The sequence below is a fragment of the Mytilus edulis genome, chromosome 3, assembly GCF_963676685.1.
Source record: "Mytilus edulis chromosome 3, xbMytEdul2.2, whole genome shotgun sequence".
NCBI lineage: Eukaryota > Metazoa > Mollusca > Bivalvia > Mytilida > Mytilidae > Mytilus > Mytilus edulis.
The window spans coordinates 51,797,468-51,820,976 of NC_092346.1; the positions used below are offsets into that span (position 1 = coordinate 51,797,468).

General features: G+C 30.3%; 2 protein-coding genes across 4 annotated transcripts in view; one reads left to right on the plus strand and one right to left on the minus strand.

The window, feature by feature from the left end:
• LOC139516769 (uncharacterized) overlaps nucleotides 1-6,813 on the plus strand; it is a 94,607-nt gene extending 87,794 nt beyond the window's left edge. Inside the window, exons 12-19 of the mRNA XM_071307058.1 lie at nucleotides 364-543; nucleotides 912-1,016; nucleotides 1,214-1,471; nucleotides 2,477-2,605; nucleotides 3,143-3,227; nucleotides 3,810-3,968; nucleotides 4,595-4,651; nucleotides 5,241-6,813. Of these exons, the coding sequence (XP_071163159.1) occupies nucleotides 364-543; nucleotides 912-1,016; nucleotides 1,214-1,471; nucleotides 2,477-2,605; nucleotides 3,143-3,227; nucleotides 3,810-3,968; nucleotides 4,595-4,651; nucleotides 5,241-5,398 (1,131 nt within the window). The 3' untranslated portion in view covers nucleotides 5,399-6,813. The remainder of the gene's footprint in view (nucleotides 1-363; nucleotides 544-911; nucleotides 1,017-1,213; nucleotides 1,472-2,476; nucleotides 2,606-3,142; nucleotides 3,228-3,809; nucleotides 3,969-4,594; nucleotides 4,652-5,240) is intronic.
• Nucleotides 6,814-11,895: 5,082 nt separating this feature from the next.
• On the minus strand, nucleotides 11,896-22,419 carry LOC139516772 (dehydrogenase/reductase SDR family member 12-like). 3 transcript variants are annotated; one of them, XM_071307063.1, is made up of 10 exons: nucleotides 22,365-22,419; nucleotides 20,022-20,103; nucleotides 19,169-19,302; nucleotides 17,879-17,961; nucleotides 17,276-17,371; nucleotides 16,602-16,683; nucleotides 16,287-16,348; nucleotides 14,381-14,579; nucleotides 13,651-13,788; nucleotides 11,896-12,864 (listed from the first exon to the last, which is right to left on the minus strand). In XM_071307063.1, the coding sequence occupies exons 2-10, from the start codon at nucleotides 20,075-20,077 to the stop codon at nucleotides 12,746-12,748; spliced, it is 969 nt and encodes a 322-aa protein (XP_071163164.1). In that variant the 5' UTR covers nucleotides 20,078-20,103; nucleotides 22,365-22,419; the 3' UTR covers nucleotides 11,896-12,745. The 3 variants fall into 3 exon arrangements, with proteins under 3 accessions (XP_071163164.1, XP_071163163.1, XP_071163162.1); XM_071307062.1 differs by having other exon boundaries at nucleotides 22,265-22,389; XM_071307061.1 differs by lacking the exon at nucleotides 22,365-22,419 and adding an exon at nucleotides 20,508-20,538.
• Nucleotides 22,420-23,509: the final 1,090 nt, after the last annotated feature.

Sequence of the window (23,509 nt, forward strand, 5' to 3'; positions counted from 1 at the left end):
ATTATTTTTAAGACATTTTCTCAGTTTTGTAAAAAAAATAATCTTTTTCTTTGCTCATTGTTGAAGGCCGTACACTGACCTATAGTTGTTAATTTCTGTGTCATTTGGTCTCCTTGGAAGAATTGTATCATTGGCAATCATACCACATCTCTTCTTTTTTATATAAAAGGTACAAAATTTACAAACATTTGATTGCCCCAAATGCACTGTTTTGTAATGCAAGGTGAATCAAGAAAGTTTATAAAGATGCTTTTGGTTAATATTACTGATGAAATTATTTGAACAGTTGGAAAGTAAATATATATAAAAAAAAACCTTTTATTTCTCATAATTTTTTAAAATAATGATTTTTTATTATTCCAGGGTTATATTAGACATGCTCGTAAAAGAGTAGATATGTTTACTGAGGAGAAGATATCTGTGATATTTGGAAACATAGAGGAAATATTCAAATTTTCTACCCAGTTTCTAGAGACTTTAGAAAGTGCCTATTGTAAAGAACTGCCTCAACAAAGTGAACTTGGAAAATGTTTTCTTAAATATGTAAGTATTTATACAAATATTATTTAAAAAAAATAAAAAATGGGACCCAAAATTTGTTTTTGATTTTTTAAAATGGACATATTGCATTTCTTTTCCCACAAATCATTGCTAATAATGAGTTCATTTCAATGGTGTTTTTTTAATAATAAAAATTATCTTATGTTCTAAGTATGAAATACGACAATACAGTGTAAATTTGCTGATTTTCAAAATACTAATGAAAAAGACTGGTAATTTGACTGATGGTTTGCTGAAATATGAAATATAGAATATGAAAATAAGAGCAGAATTTAAGAGTTGAAATTTGCCTAGTAGCATGAAATATTTTTAAGCAGGATCCCTATACAACAATGATTTCTGTTTTTCAGAGCAAAGGATTTGAAATATATTCTGACTATTGCAACAATCATCCATCCGGCTCAGCTGAACTTAAAGATTTATACAGAAAACAAAAATACAGACATTTCTTTGAGGTAAGCAAAAGTAAAAATGGTGTATAGCACAAACAAGTATGTTATGAAATGATTGTCAACCACCTAAGGAATTTAATATGGCATGCACATTTTATTTATTACTGACAAATATTATTAAAATCACAACAAACATTATATTTTAGAAGTAAATTGCATTTGAGATATTCTTATAATCAAAATCAAACTTTATATTTCAGGCATGTCGTCTCTTACAAGAAATGATAGAAATCCCATTAGAAGGCTTCCTTTTAAATCCCGTCCAGAAAATCTGTAAATATCCACTACAATTAGCAGAGCTTCTCAAATATACCCCTCAAACACATCCAGATTATGTCAATATACAACAAGCGCTAGAAGCCATGAAAAAGATAGCTGCTCTTATCAATGAAAGAAAGAGAAAAATGGAAAGCATTGAGAAACTAGCTAGATGGCAGCATACTGTTGAAGATTGGCAGGTTAGTTTAATCTTAGTATGTTCGTTAGTGTTGATGCTGCTTATTTACTTTAATATGACATTATGACAGTCAGCTTTAAGTAGTAGAGAAAACATGAATTTTTAGGGTAAACTTCCACCATTAAGTACTGACAATCACTCACTATCTGTTAGATTATGTATACTTATAAATGTTGCAAAATGTCTGGACTTTGAAATACTATGCTAATTATGAAAGTAAATCATATGTATGTGTAAACTGTGAGTAGATACCTGGACCACTCAGTTACCTGTACCTCATATAGTCTTTTTTACAGTCTCTAGCAAACATATTTTTGTGATCAGTCGAAAGATATCCAACAGGATAAATACTTGGATGTTTACTAAATGAAATTTGTTTTTTGTTTACTGTACTTCCTTCTTTAAAGATTGATTTTAAAATGTTATATAAACTTATAGGATGTTGGCATTTTACAATCTAGATAAGGTAAACAAAGTTAACAAACAGTTGTTTTCAAAATTTCAATATATTTTTTTAAAATGGAAGTAGATATAGATTACATCTGTAGATAAAATAATGATAACAGTGCTCTTGATGAAACATGATATATCATCCTATTTATGCAAATAAGAATGAAGGAAGTAACTTTAGGTGCAAATGTAAAAAAGATAAACATACATTTGATACGAATACATTCACTTGTTGTTAAGATTCTCTGACCATTTGCTGAGTTGCGACATTAATATTATTTCAAAGCATGTCCTTTAGAATTACTTATAAGCAAAAGAAAATGATACAGATCTATTAGTGTAATTAATCAATTTGTTTTATTTTCACATAGATACAAACAAAATATTACACTGCAATAATTTATAAATATACAGTACTTTGTATTGTTTTTGTTATTTCAATATATGTTATTTACCTACCAACTTGTAAATATATTGAAGAATTCTTTTTGTTTTTGTAAAGAAAAAAATTATACTACCTGAAAGTTTTTAATAAAATTATGTATTGTATCTTCAGGGTAAAGATTTATTAGAAAGGAGTTCTGAATTAATATACTCATCAGAAATCAACAAAATCAACTCTGCAGGCTGGTCACAAGAAAGATGGTTTTACTTGTTTGATCATCAACTTGTTTATTGTAAAAAGGTAAATTATCATGATTTAAAAGGGTTAAAAAAAAACCCACCAAAGTTCAGATTTGAAGGAGATAAATTTATTGTTTTGCTTTATTGTCAGTATAAGAAGACAATAACATGCTCTATTCAATTATTCATATTTATGTTTATAATCCGGTTGAAAACTTAAGATGTATTTATAACTTTTTGGGTTATTTATTTCACAAAAATTCCTGTATTCAAAGGAAAACAACTCTTCTAAAGCTAAAAAAATACAACAATTGAAAACACAGGATTGGTTGAATTAAGTTAGTGTGGTTAAAAACTTCCACCGATGAACCAGGCAGACATGTCTAGTGAATTTTTTTGGAAAACAAAAGATAAGGAGTTGATGTATGCAAGGAAAAAATCTGAAGAAAAAATGAAGGACATATAAACAAATTAAGATATGCGTAATAAATAGGACTTTAAATGTGGTTCTTTATCTGGACTGTTGCTGAAAGGTCTTCTGTTCCTTTAGTATGTTTGTGGTTACTTGTATCTAATGTACTTATATATTTATTTGTAGGATTTGTTAAAGAGGAATGGTTTTAGTTATAAAGGCAGAATAGATACTGATGAATGTGACATTATAGATATTGAAGATGGAAAAGGTATTGCACTGAATTCTAAATGTTTATTCTGATTTGATTATTCCAATATATTTTGTAGTTACAAACCTGAAGATTCTTTCATGCATTTACTGCAAAAATTGTTGATATTACCCAAATTATCATACACATCTGGATGTTGTTTTTTTATTCAAAAAGAGATATTTAAACACTGATGATTACCACTATAGCTATGGCTAAATAAAATATATATGCTTTTAAACTAATTCAGATACACAATTAATGAAATAAGAATGAAACTATACAAAAGTTCACAATGCATCATGCATTGGGGTAATGATTGTTTGCAATGTTCATAATTACTTCTCATCAGTAAATCTGCATTCATTTAATCTATTTACATTAACTCATCATCATAATGTTTAAAGATAATAGAGAATGTTTGATTTCTATAAATAACTAGTTTTCTTCATTAGTCCTGAAGGAAACAATAAATTGTAAAAGCCTTTCAATCATGATGGTACAATCATAATAGACAAAAACAACAAAAAATCTTTTACTGTTTTATTCAAATTGAGCTGTTGCATAATAGTTTTCACATTAAATGTTATTTTATTTTATCAGATGTGCAGTATAATGTAACAGTAAAAAATGCCTGGAAGATTCACGAGGTAGATAAAGATAAGTGGTATTTATTGTATGCAAAAACACCAGCTGAGAAACAAAGATGGATAAAAGCATTCCAGAAAGAAAGGGAAAGAGTTAGAGAGGACCAAGAAAATAGTAAGTTTTGATAAAAGAGAAAAATTGATTGGGCTATACATGCATCATTTCCTTCAGAAAAAAACAAAACTGAAGTCATTTATGTGTGTTGATTCAGGCATTGAATCCCAACCTGCCCATGGGCATGGACATTTTTAAGTGGTTACATGAGACAATCTATTTCAGTGAACAGTATTGATTTCAGTACTTAACAACTGTTGTATTGGTTTCAAAAAAATAAATTTAAGTGACCTTGTGCAGGGAAGAAAAATGTAAACATAATATTTATGGTTTGGTTTGAAAGTTTTCCTGAATCAGCAACATTCTCTAAAAGTACACCATCATACTTGTCACATATTAGAATAATCTTCCTGACATCTAGACTTATCTAGTTTTTGATCTTCAACATCATGCTGACTGCATAGATTGATGGGAATTTTGTTGATTTAAACATAATAATAAAAAATGAAGAGTAGTTTCTTTTTCTCAAAAAAATTATGGCTATGATGATATGTTAGAGAGATTATTTCTTATACCTCTTATGAGCAGATAATAAAGTATAAGGAGGCTTTAATACATTGATATAATAGAACATCTGAAAACAACTTCTATATGACTGTTTCTTATTTACATATTTTATTTTTCAGATTTTATGCCAGACCATTGGAAAAATAAAATTTTAAACAGAATAAAGGCTTCTCAGGGTATGTTTCATAAATTGGCAGTCTAAGAATTATTTTATTGATAAATAGGGTGTTTTGTTGCCGTCAGAATATTACTCGCAACTACCTTTTCTCAGATAAAATGCATTTTTGACAACTGTTAGAGATTGATCGGAAATAGATATTGCAACTAAAACAAGATATCTTTGTCTTAAGAAGTTGTTACATTTTTGTTTATTTTGAAATTCAAAGAGCAATCATTATAAAGGCTATCCAGAAATTTTAATATCTAACCAAGTACACATTTTCAATAAGCTACTCTGTAGTATGGTGACTTTGGCAAACCACATAATCAAATTTCAGTGACAATACAATTCTTTTTCTCAAACTACAAAAATGGTTACTCATGAAAATGAATGAATCTATACAGAACATTGTTTTTTTTGTAATATGTAAAAGAGGGACGAAAGATACCAAAGGGACAGTCAAACTCATAAATCTAAAACAAACTGACAACGCCATGGCTAAAAATGAAAAAGACAAACACTATTCACTGAATTGGACAAATACTATTCACTGAATTCTTTTACAGTACTAATTTGTTACTTATTAGAAATCTCTCCTTTTGCAGAAAAACAGAACTCCAGAACACAGTCTGAAATACAGTACAAACAGGAGTTTATTAGAGGAATTCCATCTCACGCTACTCTCCCTAGATCCTACAGTAAAAAACAAAGTAAAAGAAGAGGATGGTTTCCATTCGGTGGGAAGCAGAAAGCAAAATCTTGATCATGATAGATCTCTTTCTATGGATGATAAATCAGAATCATGATAGATCTCTTTCTATGGATGATTAAATCAGAATCATGATTCACTATATGGATTATGTATAAGATCAGCTGACATCACAGATCAGATAACTGAATAAGACTTGTGTGATGGAGAATGGGATCAAAGGGAGATAATCAAACAATATACATCAAAGTGATCAATGCAAAGAATGTGTGATAGAAGTTACGACATACTTTATTGTTTTAAGATCTGATACCTCTGTTTTTCCAAAACCAAATACTAACAAAGTATTTTCTAACAATTTATAGTATATAATGATGATAATTTTCTTTAATGATATGCCACATTTCATATGGTGCTCTTGATATATTCGTCATCAATCATAATTCCATTTCATGAAATGTTATCATCAAAGTGCTAATTCATGCCAGAAATCAAATAATTGTAGAATTAATTTATTGTTGTATATGACCAAGTCATGTTATTTTTTTTGTCAGTGTTATAAATTATGTCTTTGTGAAGTCATTAATACTTTTTCTGTATCTAATTGACTCCAAGAGTAAATTTTGTATAATTATTCTATGAATGAAAATAAAAAGTAGATAGATACTTCATCATTTTCGCTCATTTTCGAATTCATTTTCATTTTAGAGTTGAAGTTTTATCCTCTTTTATTTTTGTACCTCATTTTACCATTAGATTTAAAAGGAAAATTTTAATTGTCTTATTTTACTGTAAAATAAGCTTTTGATTGTAATCCTTTATTTAAATGTGTAGCCTTTGACCAAATTGATAATATTTTTTGCTATTGAACCAAAGTAAAAAATATTTCAACCAGTTCAATATACCAGATAATTATACAATTTAGAAAATTCCAAATGAGTGAGAATGTATCGCTGGCACATTCTATCTTTTGTGTAGTTCATTAACATTGTGATCTCATATTCATTTATTTCCATTTATTTGCTCATAATAATTACATTGCACAGGTTGGGGAAAAATGTTGAAAAAGCAGATCCAATTTTCAATTTTTTTCAGCAATAAAAAAATGAAAAGTCAGTTTGTCATTTGAAATATTACTTCTACAAAGGAAACAATAAGTAAAAACTTCTCATGAAACTGAAAGAATTTTTTTAATCTCAGCCTGTGCAAAATTATAAGTTATAACTCTAGTCTTGAGTTTAAGTTTTATGTGATTAATTATATTTGTAAATTTTTAGAGCTTTGTATATATAATGAATTAGTGCTTTGTAGTGACCCTGAGATTGACTCTCAATAGAAAGTTAAAGCGAGTATATTATATTTGAAGATGTATAAAATTGATTGATAGACATACTATATATATCTGCTGTTAATAGGCAGAAGCAAGATAGAAAATGTAATGAAAGAAAAGTAAAAAATCACAAAATTTATACTGTGTTCTTGTTTATTTTTATATCCCTGCTAGTATTCTTAGTAGAATTGGGAATTGTATTAACATCGTAGTATGTGTACATCCATAACGTCCATAACCCTGAAAAGCCTTGAGTAGAACACTTTTGTCAAAGTTTTCTTGGCTTCTTTGAAAGGGAAAGATTTACAGCTTTATAATGTTGAGTTGTAGAGATTAAGTTATTTTAAAATCCACTCTACAGTTACTTCCTGTTTGCCAATAGTTTGAAATTTGACAACACTCATAGAAAAGGGGAAGACTTTCCTAGCTTTCTTTTGCTTCAATGAAAAGGAATGATCAGTTATGCTTCAGTATACATGCCTCAATCAATTGCATATTTTCATAGCTGGTATTTTTCTTCTTTCCAAATTACGGCATGAAATCAACCACATCTTCACACTTGACAAATGGTGACATTTTTTTCTCTCGACAAATGTATTCCATAACAAATACATGTACCTGGATTTTCAGTTATGGACAGGGTGCTATGAAATTGTTAGCTCTGCTAGAATATTCTTCGTGGTAGTGTTAACCTTGATTACAGGAGGTTTTGTGATTAAACAAAAGATTTTTAAATTAGTATTTGCTGCATCTCTTCTAAGCATATGGTATTGTGAGTAAGAGAAAGACTAGTCAGATTGGAGTTGAAAAACATTTTGGTATGGTGACATGTCTTCCCGAGGACTGTTGCCTTGTGAACTTACATTGAAATAGGCAAACATGGTGAACATCCAATTATGTGTTATAAAAGGTTGACTGAAAAGTCAATCTCAAACCCACATGATATAATCATAGATGATCAAGGAAATTTGGTGAAACTATGATCAGGAAACAACCACAGACACAAGTTATGCTACTATATTTTCATAATTACATTTTGAAATTCGGAAATGTTTGTGTGCATTTAGTATTGCCATTGTTGGGCAATTACCACACATGCAAAATTACTTATTGCAGCCTCAGGAAATACAGCTTACAAATAATTGAAATTTTATGTATCGGCACCAATCCCATCACATTTTTAACAATAATGCAAACATCAGAAAAATTTCTGAATTGACAGTATTTCTTGCATACAATGGTCCTAATGAATCATAAATCAACATCTTGAAGTTTGGTATCTTGCTTCATGAGAATCTAGTACACTGTGTTTAAAGCATTTTCACATTAACTTTATCAACTTTACCGTATGTTTACCATAATATATATCTTAAACAAAATAGCCTTTTATTAAATTTGATCTAAATTTTTCTTAGGAACTTCAAATAGAGCCATTTAAAAACTGTTTATAAAAAACGGAGGTGAAAGATAAGAAAGGGACATTCAAACTCTAAAACAATTGACAACGCTATGGCTTAAAAAGATAACAAGAGTGCACACACTGAAATGTCTCATCTTCTTTAGTACTTTACTAATAATTGATATTATGTTGATAGTCCTAAATATAAAGCTTTATTACAACTGAAAAAACTAATCATTGACCAATGAACCATGACATTAAGGTCAAGGTCAGATGAACCATTTCAGGAAGACATGTACAGCTAACAATTCTTCCATACAACAAATAGTTGACATACTACTTATATTTTAAGAAAAAAAGACCAAAACATTAAAACTGAGCAATGAATCATGAAAATGAGGTCAAGGTCAAATATAACCTGCGCAATTAATATATAGATCATTAAGTATTTCCATACACCAAATAAAGTTATGCTATTCGTATAGTATTAGATAAAAAGACCAAAATTCAAAAATTTAACTGACCACTGAACCATGAAAATGAGGTAAAGGTTAGATGACACCTGCCAGCTAGACATGTTCACCTTACAATCACTCCATACACCAAATATAGAAGACCTATTGCATAAAGTATAAGAAAAACAAACCAAAACACAAAAATTTAACTTTAACCACTGAACCATGAAAATGAGGTCAAGGTCAGATGACACCTGCCGGTTGGACATGTACACCTTACAGTCCTTCCATACACCAAATATACAAGACCTATTGCTTATAGTATCTAAGATATGGACTTGACCACCAAAACTTAACCTTGTCAACTGATCCATGAAATGAGGTCGAGGTCAAGTGAAAACTGTCTGACGGGCATGAGGACCTTGCAAGGTACGCACATACCAAAAATAGTCATCCTTTTCCTTATAATAAAAGAGAATTTAACATTACAAAAAATGGGTTTTTTTTTTCAAGTAGTCACTGAACCATGTAAATGAGGTCTAGGACATTGGACATGTGACTGACGGAAAATTCGTAACATGACGCATCTATATACAAAGTATGAAGCATCCAGGTCTTCCACCTTCTAAAATATAAAGCTTTTAAGAAGTTAGCTCACGCCGCTGCTGCCGCCTGATCACTATCCCTATGTCGAGCTTTCTGCAACAAAAGTTGCAGGCTCGACAAAAACCAACAGACAAACAACTACACAAAACACAACATAGAAAATTAATGACTGCAACACAAACACCAAACCAGGGGGTGATCTCAGGTGTTGTCGATGAATAGGGAGAGATCCTGGGTACTCCAAATTCCGAATCTTAACATTTTGTAACTAGAGGCTCTCAAGAGCCTGTGTCGCTCACCTGTTACTGTATTTACTGATGTCGGCCATCTTGGTTGGCAGGCAGGGTCATTAGACACTTTTTTAAAATAGATACCCTAGTAATGATTGTAGCCAAGTTTGGTTAAATTTTGCCTATAGTTTTAGAAAAGAAGATTTTTGTACAAGTTACAACTAGAGGATCTAAAGAGCCTGTGTCGCTCACCTTGGTCTATGTGAATATTAAACAATGGACACAGATGGATTCATGACAAAATTGTGTTTTGGTGATGGTGATGTATTTGTAGATCTTACTTTACTAAACATTCTTGCTGCTTACAATTATCTCTATCTATAACAGTACTTTCTGTGGAAAATGTTATTGAAAATCTTCAAATTTTAAGAAGATTGTTAAAAATTGACTATGAAGGGCAATAACTCCTTAGGGGGTCAATTGACTATTTTGGTAATAGTGACTTATTTTTAGTTCTTACTTTGCTGTACATTATTGCTGTTTACAGTTTATCTCTATCTATAATAATATTCAAGATAACAAAAAAACAGCAAAATTTCCTCAAAATTACCAATTCAGGGGCAGCAACCTAACAACCGATTATCCGATTCATCTGAAAATTCCTTGGCAGATAGATCGTGACCTGATCAACAATTTTACTTCCTCTCAGATTTGCTCTTAATGTTTAGGTTTTTGAGTTATAAGCCAAAAACTGCATTTTACCCCCATGTTCTATTTTTAGCCATGGCGGCCATCTTGGTTTGTTGGCCGAGTTACTGGACACATTTTTTTAACTAAATACCCCAATGATGATTATGGCTAAGTTTGGTTAAATTTGACCCAGTAGTTTCAGAGGAGAAGATTTTTCTAAAAGATTACTAAGTAAAAGTTAACGCAGGACGACGACGTCAACGACAGACGACGACGACGGACGACGACGGACGACGACGGACGCCAAGTGATGAGATGAGCTCACTTGGCCTTTCGGCCAGGTGAGCTAAAAATGATGAAAAGTTGTTCAATATTGACTATAAAAGACAATAACTCCTTAAGGAGTTCTCTGACAATTTTGGTCATGTTGACTTATTTGTAGATCTTACTTTGCTGAACATTATTGCATTTTACCCCTATGTTCTATTTTTAGCCGTGGAGGCCATCTTGGTTGGATTGTCGGGTCACCGGACACATTTTTATAACTAGATACCCCAAAGATGATTGTTGCCAAGTTTGGTTAAATTTGGCACCGTAGTTTCAGAGGAGAAAATTTTTGTAAAAGATTACTAAGATTTACGAAAAATGGTTAAAAATTGACTATAAAGGGCAATAACTCCTAAAGAGGTCAACTGACCATTTCGGTCATGTTTGACTTATTTGTAAATCTTACTTTGCTGAACATTATTGCTGTTTACAGTTTATCTCAATCTATAATAGTATTCAAGATAATAACCAAAAACTGCAAAATTTCCTTAAAATTACCAATCAGGGGCAGCAACCCAACAACAGGTTGTTCGAATCATCTGAAAATTTCAGGACAGATAGATCTTGACCTGATAAACAATTAAATCATGTCAGATTTGCTCTAAATGCTTTGGTTTTTGAGTTATAAGCCAAAAACTGCATTTTACCCCTGTGTTCTATTTTTAGCCATGGCGGCCATCTTGATTTGATGGCCAGGTCATCAGACACATTTTTTAAACTAGATACCCCAAGGATGATTGTGGCCAAGTTTGGTTAAATTTGGCTCAGTAGTTTCAGAGAAGATTTTTGTAAAAGTTTACAGACGGACGACGGACACCAAGTGATGAGAACCAAGCTCACTTGACCATTCAGGTCAGGTAAGCTAAAAAGGGTACAAGATTGTATTTATGACAACTGGAACATATCTGCTGTCATCTGTGATCATCAAGCTTTATGCGAGTATGCTATACAATGTGATGTGCTTTTAAAGTCAATATTTCATCATTTGCTTAGGCTTGAACATGCATGAAATGTTTGCCACTGGTTGTAAAGCAACCAATAATCAATCAAATAATCATCCACAGCTTGTTGACTGGATATTGGAGTCTGGGTATCTAAATGATGCCAATCCTTGTGTGTTATTGCTGGATGGTATACAATTTTGAAGATTAAAGATTCTTTCTTAAAAAAAATTCAACATCTGCCTTGTCCAACATTACTCAATCCAAATACTGAATATCTGGTTGTTCTTCTTACTTTTAGTAGTGATTGTTGTAAATTAAGTGATATCCAGTAGAAATTTACCGATTGGTATCGGTTGCTTAATGTCCATTGGCAAACATCTAATACTTCATGAAGCCCTATTAAGTTTCTTTCACATATCAAAGGAATTTCTACTGGAGTAGTAGTTTAAACAAAACAAGACACACACAGTCAATTGCTTTATCAAACCTCCAAGATTTAAAGAAGAATAAATTTATGAGACATAAGCCTGTTTTCAACATCATGTAATTAAATAACTAGTGAAAGAATATAGTGCTTTCAGCTGTTTATTATAATCTTTATACAATATATGTTATAATTTAATGATAACATTCAATAAATATAAAAAGAGCGATAAAACAATTAATAGCATACAATTATAAACATCAATGATGACATTAAATATAAACCAATTAAAAACAATTGAGGTAGGTAAATAAAATAGACGCACCAACCTAGAACAAAATTGCTCTTGATTTTCTAAAAATGCTTGGTAAAATCCAATCCTACCATTTTGTTTGAAAACTTGTAGCATTTAAGTATAATATAATGAATATTTGATGTCATTCTAGACTAAAAACCATCCATAAACTGCAATAAGACCTTTAGTTGTATGATTTGATAAAGAAAACATATTGCAATCACAGTGGTTCAATAAATTACTATTAAAAAAAACTTAAACATATAAAGATTGTCACAACGATTTTAAAATTGATAAAATACTTATCTATATAAAATGTTGCCGCTATAAAATTACGTGCAAACTGTAATATTTAAATGTTAATATAACATTAATCTTTTTTACAAATACATGGATGCATGTTAAAACTAATCATATTCAATTCATATCATGAAAAGACAGACATATAAGATAATGTCAACTTTAAAATCAGTTTTTAAAATTTGACCATAACTTAAATTCATGAAAAAAGTGTGATATGATATAATGCTTTTTAGTAATTAAAATGTAGATCAACTTTGTAAATCAAATATTAAAAGTTTAATCACAGTAAAAGTTCTTTCTATATTAAGACGTAATAAATATTGTCATTCATAATTAAAACATGTAACAATTAATACAACAGGTCAATACACTGATTCACAATTTAAAAATATAAAATATTATGAAAGCGTAGAATACTGTTTTGATAATTCATCCAATGCAGACATAAGTTGTTCATCTTCTTGTTTTGTAGATTTGGACCATGCTAATGGTAGATGTTTTGATACTGATGTACGATCTGTAAAACAATTAAATGTATGTTACAGTAAGAACTAAACAGAAGAGAAAATATACATGATAAAGAAGAGCACAAACCTACAAAATAATGACTGTTGAATACAGACAGTGATATATATTAACTTCCTTATGTCTACAAATATGTTTTTTTAATTTTTAACTCTTGCAAATTACAAACATTATTTCCATATAATGACAAAAAATATGACATGAACTCAATTTAAAATCGGTGCAAATACAACAAACTTTTTTGTTAATTTACATTTTCTTAATCTTAAAACCAATGGATAAAATTTTTAGTTATCCATTGTGTTAGCTGACATCAATAAACCAAGGGGGAGACAATTCAAATTTCCTTGAGGTTAAACATGTTGACAGATCTGATCATACATCATATACTAGTTACTTAGTTTCAACGTTACGACATCAAAATAATTTGACTCATGTGGAATTACTAATCAACTGTATATAACAGTTATTTATATTTCACTCAAACAATCCACTGTTTCCAAAAACCAATTGGACAGAAGTAAGAAACAATACAGGAGCCTGCAATTCAGTGGTACATAAATCAGGCAGTTAGTTTTCCTCATTCGTATTGTTTTACGTTTGTCTTTTCTGTGCCTTTATTTACTGACTTAGCGGTATAGATTTTGTTCATTGTTGAAGGCCATACAGTGAGCTATAGTTGTAAACTTCTGTCATTTGGTCTCTGGTGGATAGTTTATCTCATTGGCAATCATACCACAACTTCTTATTTTTATAATGAACAAAAGAAAGTTCTTACCTTGAAAAAATAATCCACTAGGTTGTTGAAGTGCTGCATCTGATATAGCTAACCATAGAAGTGTATCTGCACCTTGTTCTGGTGTCCTTAATCTGTCCTTCATCTTAGCATGAAAACTTGGCATCGACATTCTTACAGCTATAAAAGAAATTTCTTTAAATTAACAGCTTCAGCTCTAAACTACTATCATATTATGGTAACAATTGCTTGGTAACATTGTTAACAGAAATCTCATTCACTTAACAAGTTTGCATTTCTGCACTGTTCAGGTAAATTTAGAAATTATCTTGTGTTCATTCTCAAATCAAACCTTATATGACTAAGGTTTATTGGTAGAGATTATATAGGATTATCTTACTGGGACTCATTTGATTGATTAGTTGATTGATTGGTGTTTAACACCACTTTCAGCACTATTATGCTAATTCGTTTCATTCAGTTTTTATTAGTAGGGGAGTAGGTGTGCCTAGAGAGAACTACAGACTTTCAGTAGGAATACTGACAATCCTAGTCAATTTTGGACAGACTCATTTGAACTGTACATACTAGTTTTACATAACTTACCCTTCAAGAAATTTACATTTTAATTTTTTTTTAAACATTCCTTCTCCACTACTTTTGGTTAGTTAAAAGAATGCCACAGAGATAGAAATACCTTCTTTTTTTAACTTTGAAAGTAAGTGAAATTCACATATATGGTAGTAGTAATTTCCAATAAGATGTATATTACCTGGAGTATCAGCCCATCCTGGATGCATACATGAACAGTGTATATTAGGATATTTTTTAGCATACTGTTCAGTCATAATAACTTGTTGTCGTTTATTCTGTGCATAAGCCATGGTACCATCAAATGGATACATCTTTTCAAACTGTAAGTCCTTTAGATCTAACTTCTGCACTAACATTCCACCAGATGTTACCAATATCTATACAAAAACAAATGCATATATGAATATTCTCTTGTATTGTAAGTCTCATATAGACAATTAAATTAATAAAAACATCAAAATCATAGATAATTTTTTTTTATTTGGTAAAAATTTCAAAGTTAAAAATCTTCATGCAAAATTAAGCCACATTAAGAAAGAAACAATTTTTTGACATTATTTTAACAAGTAAAATCTAAACCATTAATCCAGGTATTGTGTTCAGCAATTCAGCTCTTTTAATGTATTTTCAATTCAATTACACAAATTAATTGTGTAAATTGTAATACAGTATTTTTGGTTTTGAAATATATCTTGTTACATATGTTTTTGTATCATATTTACTGTTTTTGTTTCATATTACCGTACGAAGAACTGCATAAGACTATAAGAGTCGTCTGACAGTTACTTGCCTTTAACTTTGTACCTTCAAATATGTATCCATTTACAATAGGATATGTGATTGATAGTAGAAAATGATGTCCAAATTACACAAATCATGTTAAATTTCAAGTACAAATGACTGCAAATGTTAAAAAATAATTCACTAGGTGGGAGCACATCCAATACTTAATCACTAGTTTATTTTAGTAAAACCTAGAGAACAATTTTAACTCTAGAGCTTAAGCATAACACTGAATTGGTTGCAGCAAGAAACACAAATATATTTTAGTAAATTTGCTTTCAGAACTGTATGCTTACTAGCTGACTACTGTTAATTCAAAAATAATTATAATCTTTTCTTAATGGGGAAAATGTCAAAAGGTATCAGCTTCACAATAATAAAAACATTTATAATTTCATTAGTGATTAAAAATTTTGCAATCACGTTAATTAGATTTCACATTTTTGCCAAAAGTTAAGGATTAATAAATAATGCATGGGGGCTTTAATATATAGTGATTTTACCACGGATTGGCCCTTTATGACAAATATTTTACCCTGAGTGAAAGCGAGGGGTAAAATATCAGCATTAAGGGACAACCTGTGGTAAAATCAGGATATATTTCGATTCTAATAGGACAAATACAGCAATTGTTTTGAATCGAAGTGCTCTAGGTGAAGGCATTATTTGCCGTTCCAAAAAATAAACTTGCTATTAAATTGATGTAAAAGAACAGAGCAAACTGAATAATAAAATTAACGGTACCAATTTTCTTGCACCAGATGCGCATTTCGACAATACATGTCTCTTCAGTGATGTGATAAGTGACTTGCTTAAACTATTTACAATGACGTATTTAGATAGGTTTGGATGAATCTAAATGACAGTTGTACTTAAATGTCTTATAAGTATACAAACAATGGCTTATATAACACATTTTAGCACCGTTTGTTTACGTTTCCTTGTTTGTGATGATTTTCGGTTTCACAAGCGAGTATTTTCCTGTAAAATGCTTATATTCTGACATCATAGTTCTATGACATCAGGTAACTCATTCATAAAAAAACATATGACGTGGGAGTAGGATCATAACAGCCCAAGCAATATATTCATATATTAATAGGGTGTGTACTCAAAGCGTTTGAAGGACCTCATGTTAGAAATAGCGATAAAATATGCACACATTAATATCTAGATTTACAGTATTTTAGAAATCCTTGCATGTTATATTATCTTTAAAGTTCTGTGGCATCTACGGTACACTACTGTAAAAAATAAATCTGGAAAACCTCATCAAAATGGTAAATTTAATAGCTACGTACCACTCTTGGTTTTTCAGCTTTGTTCAGCACAGATAACAGTGACGTTGTTAAAACATGTGCTCCTGAAATTGAAAAGTACATGATACAGTTGGTGTTATAAAGAGTGAAATGACATGAACCTAAAATTTAGATGGAGAAAGAAATTTTCCTTTTTCTTCTTTTCTAAAATGTTTACAATCAGTTAGCATCTTTAATGCAAGAAAAATAGGTGTATACCTTTAAAATGAAAAACAAGTTTATTTCTGTTAAACATAAAATAAAAAGTTTATTTTTCAAAATAAAGATGATGCTGTTTTGGTGAAATTTAATACAAACCTAAGGTATTTGTAGCAAAATTTTTCTCCAGTCCATCATCTGTTAACTCTCTTATAATAACCATACAGCCTGCATTATTTATCTGTAAAATAAATATGTAGAACATAAGAGTCAATCAAAATAAATTAAATATATAAACAGAAAGAGATCATCACAAGCCAAAATTTTATGGAGATAGATGAAGTTTATCTGTTTAAAGGTATATATGTTAGTCTTGTTTGCATCACCTCCTAATAAGGGAAAGTTCTCTTTACATTTGGTATGTGATAAGGGCTTATTGGTCTGCTTACTTTATAGATGGTCAACACCCTGCCCTCTAGTGAAATACTAATAAATCTGACTAACATTAATTCTTATCTTTTGTGAGGTTTTAATGATGTGAGTTATGAGACTGAATAAATGTTGCCATAGTAAAACTTCACATACTTGTATCTGTATGCAGATCTTTTTCTGAAATCATCCTTTGTTCAATACCAAAAAAAATTGCAATAAAAGTTAGATATACATGTTAGCAATAATTTTGGAAATTTACTGTATAAAAAAAACTGTACAAATGCACAGAGGTGACACTATTTGGTGCCAATTAAAACAATATCTGTATTGTTTGCAGAACTCAAAATCAAATAAATGTATTGGAAAGTATAAAGAAACATCTGTATAGCATTATTCCTTACCAAAACATCTAAGTTTTTTCCAGAGGTTTCAAAGTCTGCAGCAAATTTTGCAATATCTTTTGGCTTGGACATGTCCAGAAGATATAAGAATACATTCTAAAAGAAAAGAAAAAAACAACAACATTAATTTATATTCAAATAGTCTGTAACTTCTCACATTTTTTAACATTTAACTGCAGGTTAAATTTATCTATTATGAAAAAAAATTCTTCTGACTACAGGTACATAATTTCCATTTGATATAATTGTTGAGTTTAAACATATAACGTTTGCTCAAATTACAAAAGGGATCAGACATTAGTTAGTAAGATTCATTAGATAAGATATAAGAAGATGCGGTATGAGTGCCAATGAGACAACTCTCCATCCAAGTCACAATTTGTTAAAGAAAAACCATAATAGGTCAACACTGAGCCTTGGCTCACACCAAAAAAATAACCTATAAAGGGCCCCAAAAATAACTATTGTAAAACCATGCTAACAGCAAAATCAAGGGTCTAATCTATATAATAATTGAGAAACAAGAAACACTTTTAAACCTTATGAAAGTCTTCTTTGTTATAAGTCAACTACCAACCCCTTTACAAACATGTGCAATCTTACCTGGTTTCCTGTTGTGTCTGTTATTTCTTTTCTGGCATCTTCTCCTCTTATTGAGTCTCTACACACCATATGAACTATCCCACCTGAAACAGAAAATTTAAATTATGCAAAAACAAAAAAATCTATTTTAAGGATGTATTCTTCTGATGTTTCAGTCTCATTCAGTCTCATTGAAATCTCATTCTGTCGTTATTTCCAAAACATCGGGTACAAGTGGAATATAGCAATGAATTTGATAAATATCATAATCAAACTTAACTCAGTGAAAAAAATTGTGTATTTCCAATAATTAGTTTTTGAGTAACAAAATTTTATTACTAATCTAGTCAGTCTTTTAGCCAAAATTTTGAGAAAATGGGTGAGAGGTACAAAAAATGATTTTACCAGAAACATGTATATCCCATATAACTTTTTCTTTTCAAATTTCTTAGATATGTATTTTTCCAATCATTTATAACAACGAAGTTGAAATAATATACATTTTGTTCTTTAAACGGAGAAAATCACAAATTTACAAAATTGACAACAAGGTTAATTTGACACGAAAAAGCATCAAAATATGATAAAACTTTCTTATATTAACACCTTCCTATAGTTTTTTTTAGTTGAATTTATTCAGAATAGTACACTTCATCTTTATTGAGAGTCTGAAAAAAGTTTAATTGTGGAACTGTGATTTTTTTCACGATAATAGCCCAAAAATGGGTTAACATTGATGCGAAATGGGAAAATCAGACAAAATTGTGTACTTTCAAGGGGCCGTAGCAGAAAAAGAAGTGCACCACCATACGATCTTTTATTTACCAATTATTTGTTTACAGTCATATCAACCCAAAAATCAGGTTTAGAAAAAAAGTTTAATTCTAGAAAATTTTAACTCCTCAGAGGTGTACATCCTTAATTGTAGGAAAAGGGCCTTGGAAGCTTTTTGTTGATGTTTCAATAATAATCTCATAACAACATTTTCCTAACATCTATCCCAAAACATACTATATATACTTTCTCTTTATTTTATTTTACCTGTTTTATTGTTGTATACCTTGTATCATTATACATGTTCAGTATGTTCACAGCTTTGGCTCATATAACTTGATCTGGCTATAACGGTTGAATCAGGCTGTACAATATTATCTCCCTTGGCATATTTTTATGAAATTTCAGTTTCGCATTGATAACTAGGTCGTTAAATTCAAAACTTTGCAGAAATAATTCTGAAGTATTGTTGAATATAATTTTGTTATATCATTTCACTTTTCAAGTAAAAAAGTGTCCTTAATCTCTGCGACTAACCTTTTTTAGCAATGGCTAGAGCAGTACATTTCCCTATCCCACTGTTAGCTCCTGTTATCATAAAACTTTTACCAGTGACATCTACATCAAGGTCATTTGGTCGGAAACTTCTACTAGCATTTAGGTATCCTTGTCTGAAAAATAAAGCATAAGAAATGTAAATTAAGCCTATCAAAGTATAAAGATGAAGAACAGACAAGAAATTGTAATACACAGTATAACTACCAGAAAATCTCTGATGAATGAACACATTCTATAACTACAGAATTAATTTATAACCATACTACAGATCAAACAAAAGAGATACAGTATACCTATTTCAATATGATTGTCATGGAAGTGTTAACAGTTTAATAAAGTCTTTATGTACATTCTTGGCTTTTTTACTTAGATTTCTATTCCTGGAAAAACTTTCAAATGTATTTACAACTACAGTGAGAAACCAAATTACATCTACATTGTATGTACAAATCTTAGGTAAACCTCAGAAGAAAAATTAGTAACAAACAAATATGTTTAATCTTTGAATTACTAAGGGGATATTTGTCTAAAAATCTTTTCAGTTTTCAGAAAAAAAATTTGTTGAAATTTTTTTTAATCTATGGTATATTTCTTTGGAAATCTGACATCTTCCTTTCAGTACAAATATGATAGTTGCAAAAACCAAATGCTGACCTCTTTGCTTTAAAGTTTTGAAAATATGACAATCAGACATGTTAAGTTAGTATTAACATCTTTCATTGTTTACCAATATTATTTAAGCTATGTCATTTCTTTTTTATGTAATTTACACAAAACCAATATGTTCATTAAAGTATTAGTCTTGATTCAATTTACAAATTATCATACATACTTAGTATATTCTTTTAGTCCTTTCACAAACCAAACAGTACTTCTGTATATAGACATGATTTCTTTTTTAACAGATCTTCTAGCTACACAAAATAAATTACTATAATTGAGAATTGAAATAGTAACAACTTTTACTTATTTACGAAAAAATCAACATTTCATACAAATCAATGTAAACTTTTACTTAATAAGTGATTATTGCTAAATCTACCAATTGTTCATACTTGTTCTTGCAGCCATGATGATCTGAACTCTAGAGCAGTTGTGTTACAATTAACCGTAACACCATAAGACAACTGCACCAGAAAGCGGTTTTATAACCCTTCACATTTTGGTGCATTTAGTAGCTATGCTATATCTTGTAGTGAATTTTTAAAAAATAAACAAATATTTTAAAGAATTATGAATCAGAACATTTTGTTACAATTCCCAGAAAAAGACTTTCTGCTTAAAAATGTTCATTGCTAAACCTATCAACTGTTCATACTTGTTCTTGCAGCCATGATGATCTTATCTTTTGTGCAGTTTTGTTCTGTTGTACATCAATATTTATGCAGTGAACTATCAGTTTTAATTTGGCATGTTTTGACAAAGCAATTGATTTTTAATCCAATTAAGATGAATTTTAATCTTATGACATAAGATTTTCAAACTAATGTCCTCAGGTTAATTGTGTCAGTAATTAATTAAACTGACCACTTTTCATTGTAATCAAGGTGAATAATTTATTTTTACCTTCTTTGTTCTATTCAGGATAGTTTGTTTGAATTTCTAAATGTGTTAAAAAGAAAAAAGAAAAAAAAGAAAAATTCTTTTACCTTCTGCTCTTATCAAGTGATCATCATGATCATGGTCATAAGAATTGCACCAATTATAACTTGATATTCAAATATTTCAAATCAGAAGTTGGAATAATTTTATCTTCATGAAATAAGCCAATGACTTCTACTGACCCCTCATCATGGAATGTCATATGGCATATTATTTCTTATCACATAGTTATCGCATACTCACTGATAAAAATATATTTATATTTTTATTACCCCTACTTTATATAAATATTGTCTTAATACTGTATGCCATAACCATTTAATGTAAATGTGTTTGTGCTAATAAATATTGTCTATTGTCTATAAAAAAATAAACATGACTTATTTTGGTTACATGATAATAATATATATCCCTTGCAACCAGTCGTCTAGTCAGTTGATTGTGGGAAGGGGGAGGGAAAATAAAATTACAGATTTTGGAAAACAAAGAGGGCAAAACAAATTTGGCCTGTTCGTTCTGTGCCTTGACAAGTCTCTATGGCTGCCCAAATTATAAGAAAATTGCTCCGCACTGGACAGCAATTATCCAAAATGAAAATTGAAATAAGATTACTACAAATAACATTAATAAACAGCTGCCCCATGAGCGCATGATACGCCCATCGTTTTGTGTGTGAATTTTTATGCAATAATCATATAGTTTCTGACATACGGCCCGACATGTGAAAACCCCCCTTTTTAAAAAAAACAACTCAATAACTCTAAAAATTAAATTTTGAATCATCACCAAAAAGTAGACAGATCTTGAGATTAATATAACTAAGAAGTGTGTAAAGTTTTAAGCAATAGTCATAAAATGTTTCTGAGATCAGCGCGACATGTGGAAACCCCCCCCCCCCCCCCTTTTTAACAAAATACTCAATAACTTAAAAATATAATTTTGAATCATTACCAAAAAGTATACAGATCTTTAGATTAATTCTTTAGATTAAGAAGTGTGTAAAGTTTTAAGCAATAATCATAAATTGCTTTGGAGATATGGTGCAACACGTGAAAAAAAACTTCCCTGTTTTAGTTACATCAAGGATTTGTATACAAATCTTGGTTACATAGTCAGTCCTGTAACTCAAAAAGTTGTAATCTTATTTTCACCAAAATATATACAGATAGCTTGACCTGACCATTATAAGAAACGACTATGTAAAGTTTCATGAAATTTGGATAAGTCGTTCTCAAGCTACGATGCGACATGTTCACGCCGGACAGACGGACGGGACGGACAGACGCCGGACATTTGTATACCATAATACGTCCTGTCAAAATTTAAACTGCGTATAAAACGCAATTTTTCGCACAAGCACTTGTTTCTATCCATGGGAAGACCCACTTTCAACGTATATCTACTATTAGTTGGTCTTCCCATGCCCATGGATAGAAAAAAGTACCTGTGATTTTTCGTCTGAGATGTTCATACTTATGATGTGTTAATATTGTTAAAACTTGATTTACTGCCAGGAAAAAAGACAAGTACGGCCTAATACTGCTCAACCACTTATGTAACAATCGCTCTTTACCTGTCTGCAACCCGATGTGTAAAACGTCACAATTTGTGCGGTCTAAAATACAACTCTAAACCGTTTATTTCTGAACTGAAAGAGGAAACAAACGGGCGCCTAAATGGTCGTCTTGTTTTTACGGTTTAAAAGATAAAAGCAGGCATGGGAAATTAAAAACATGAGAACATATTCTTTTATGTATCGTGTAATTGAAATTCAAATAATATTAAAACTTTTAAATCGATACATACTACAGCAGAGTGTGACCAGGGACAGATATACAGTGTTAGATCATATAATTTTCCCATGTGTGACCATATTATGTATTCGTCACTTGAGATTTTCACAAATTATTTCCAAGAATGTGTTTATTGTACTACACAAATCCCTGTTATTTCATTTTAAATAATTAGTTTTTTTTCCCGAAAAATATTTGAAGTCATTTCTGGTACCGTTTGATTTTAAGCAATTTGATACTTAGTCTAATAGAAGCAGAATTGCCGTCACATGTTTATTTGTTTATTCGGTTGTATCATTGTTTCATGTCGAGCTTTTTCAGTTTAGCAAGAGATAAACACAAATATAATTTTCTGTTCAGAAAATTTGCTTTTTTAATATTTAAACCAAAAACCAATACGTTTTCACACCAAGATAAAAAAAAAAAAAAAAACAACAACACCACAGACATGACTTTGACTAATAGGAAATAAGAAATATACGAAAGTTTTATTTTATATTAACATTTAACATACAAACATAAGCTGCACAGGCATATTGAAATACATGCAAAGCACTTCTAAAGTACATATCTAAACAAGCCAACGCTGAAGCACAACTAAAATTAAGCACAAACAAAAATATAGCACACATGCAAACATTTAAAGAATACTAACATGTTAGAGCAACTTATAAAATATGAAAAAGCTTATCTACATGCAGAACAACAACATTTTTAACCATTCCAAAACTGTATAAGGCTCTTAGTAAATTGAGAAAAACTGTTTTCAGTCCTGAAATGGTCAGGTAGGCTGTTACACAGAGTAGCAGCTGCAAATTTAAAACTTTTCTTACCAAACTGTGTAGTTTTTACATGTGATACATCCAGTATATGACTATATCTGAAAGAATATTTACAATCTTTTATATTTAATAAATCATGTAAA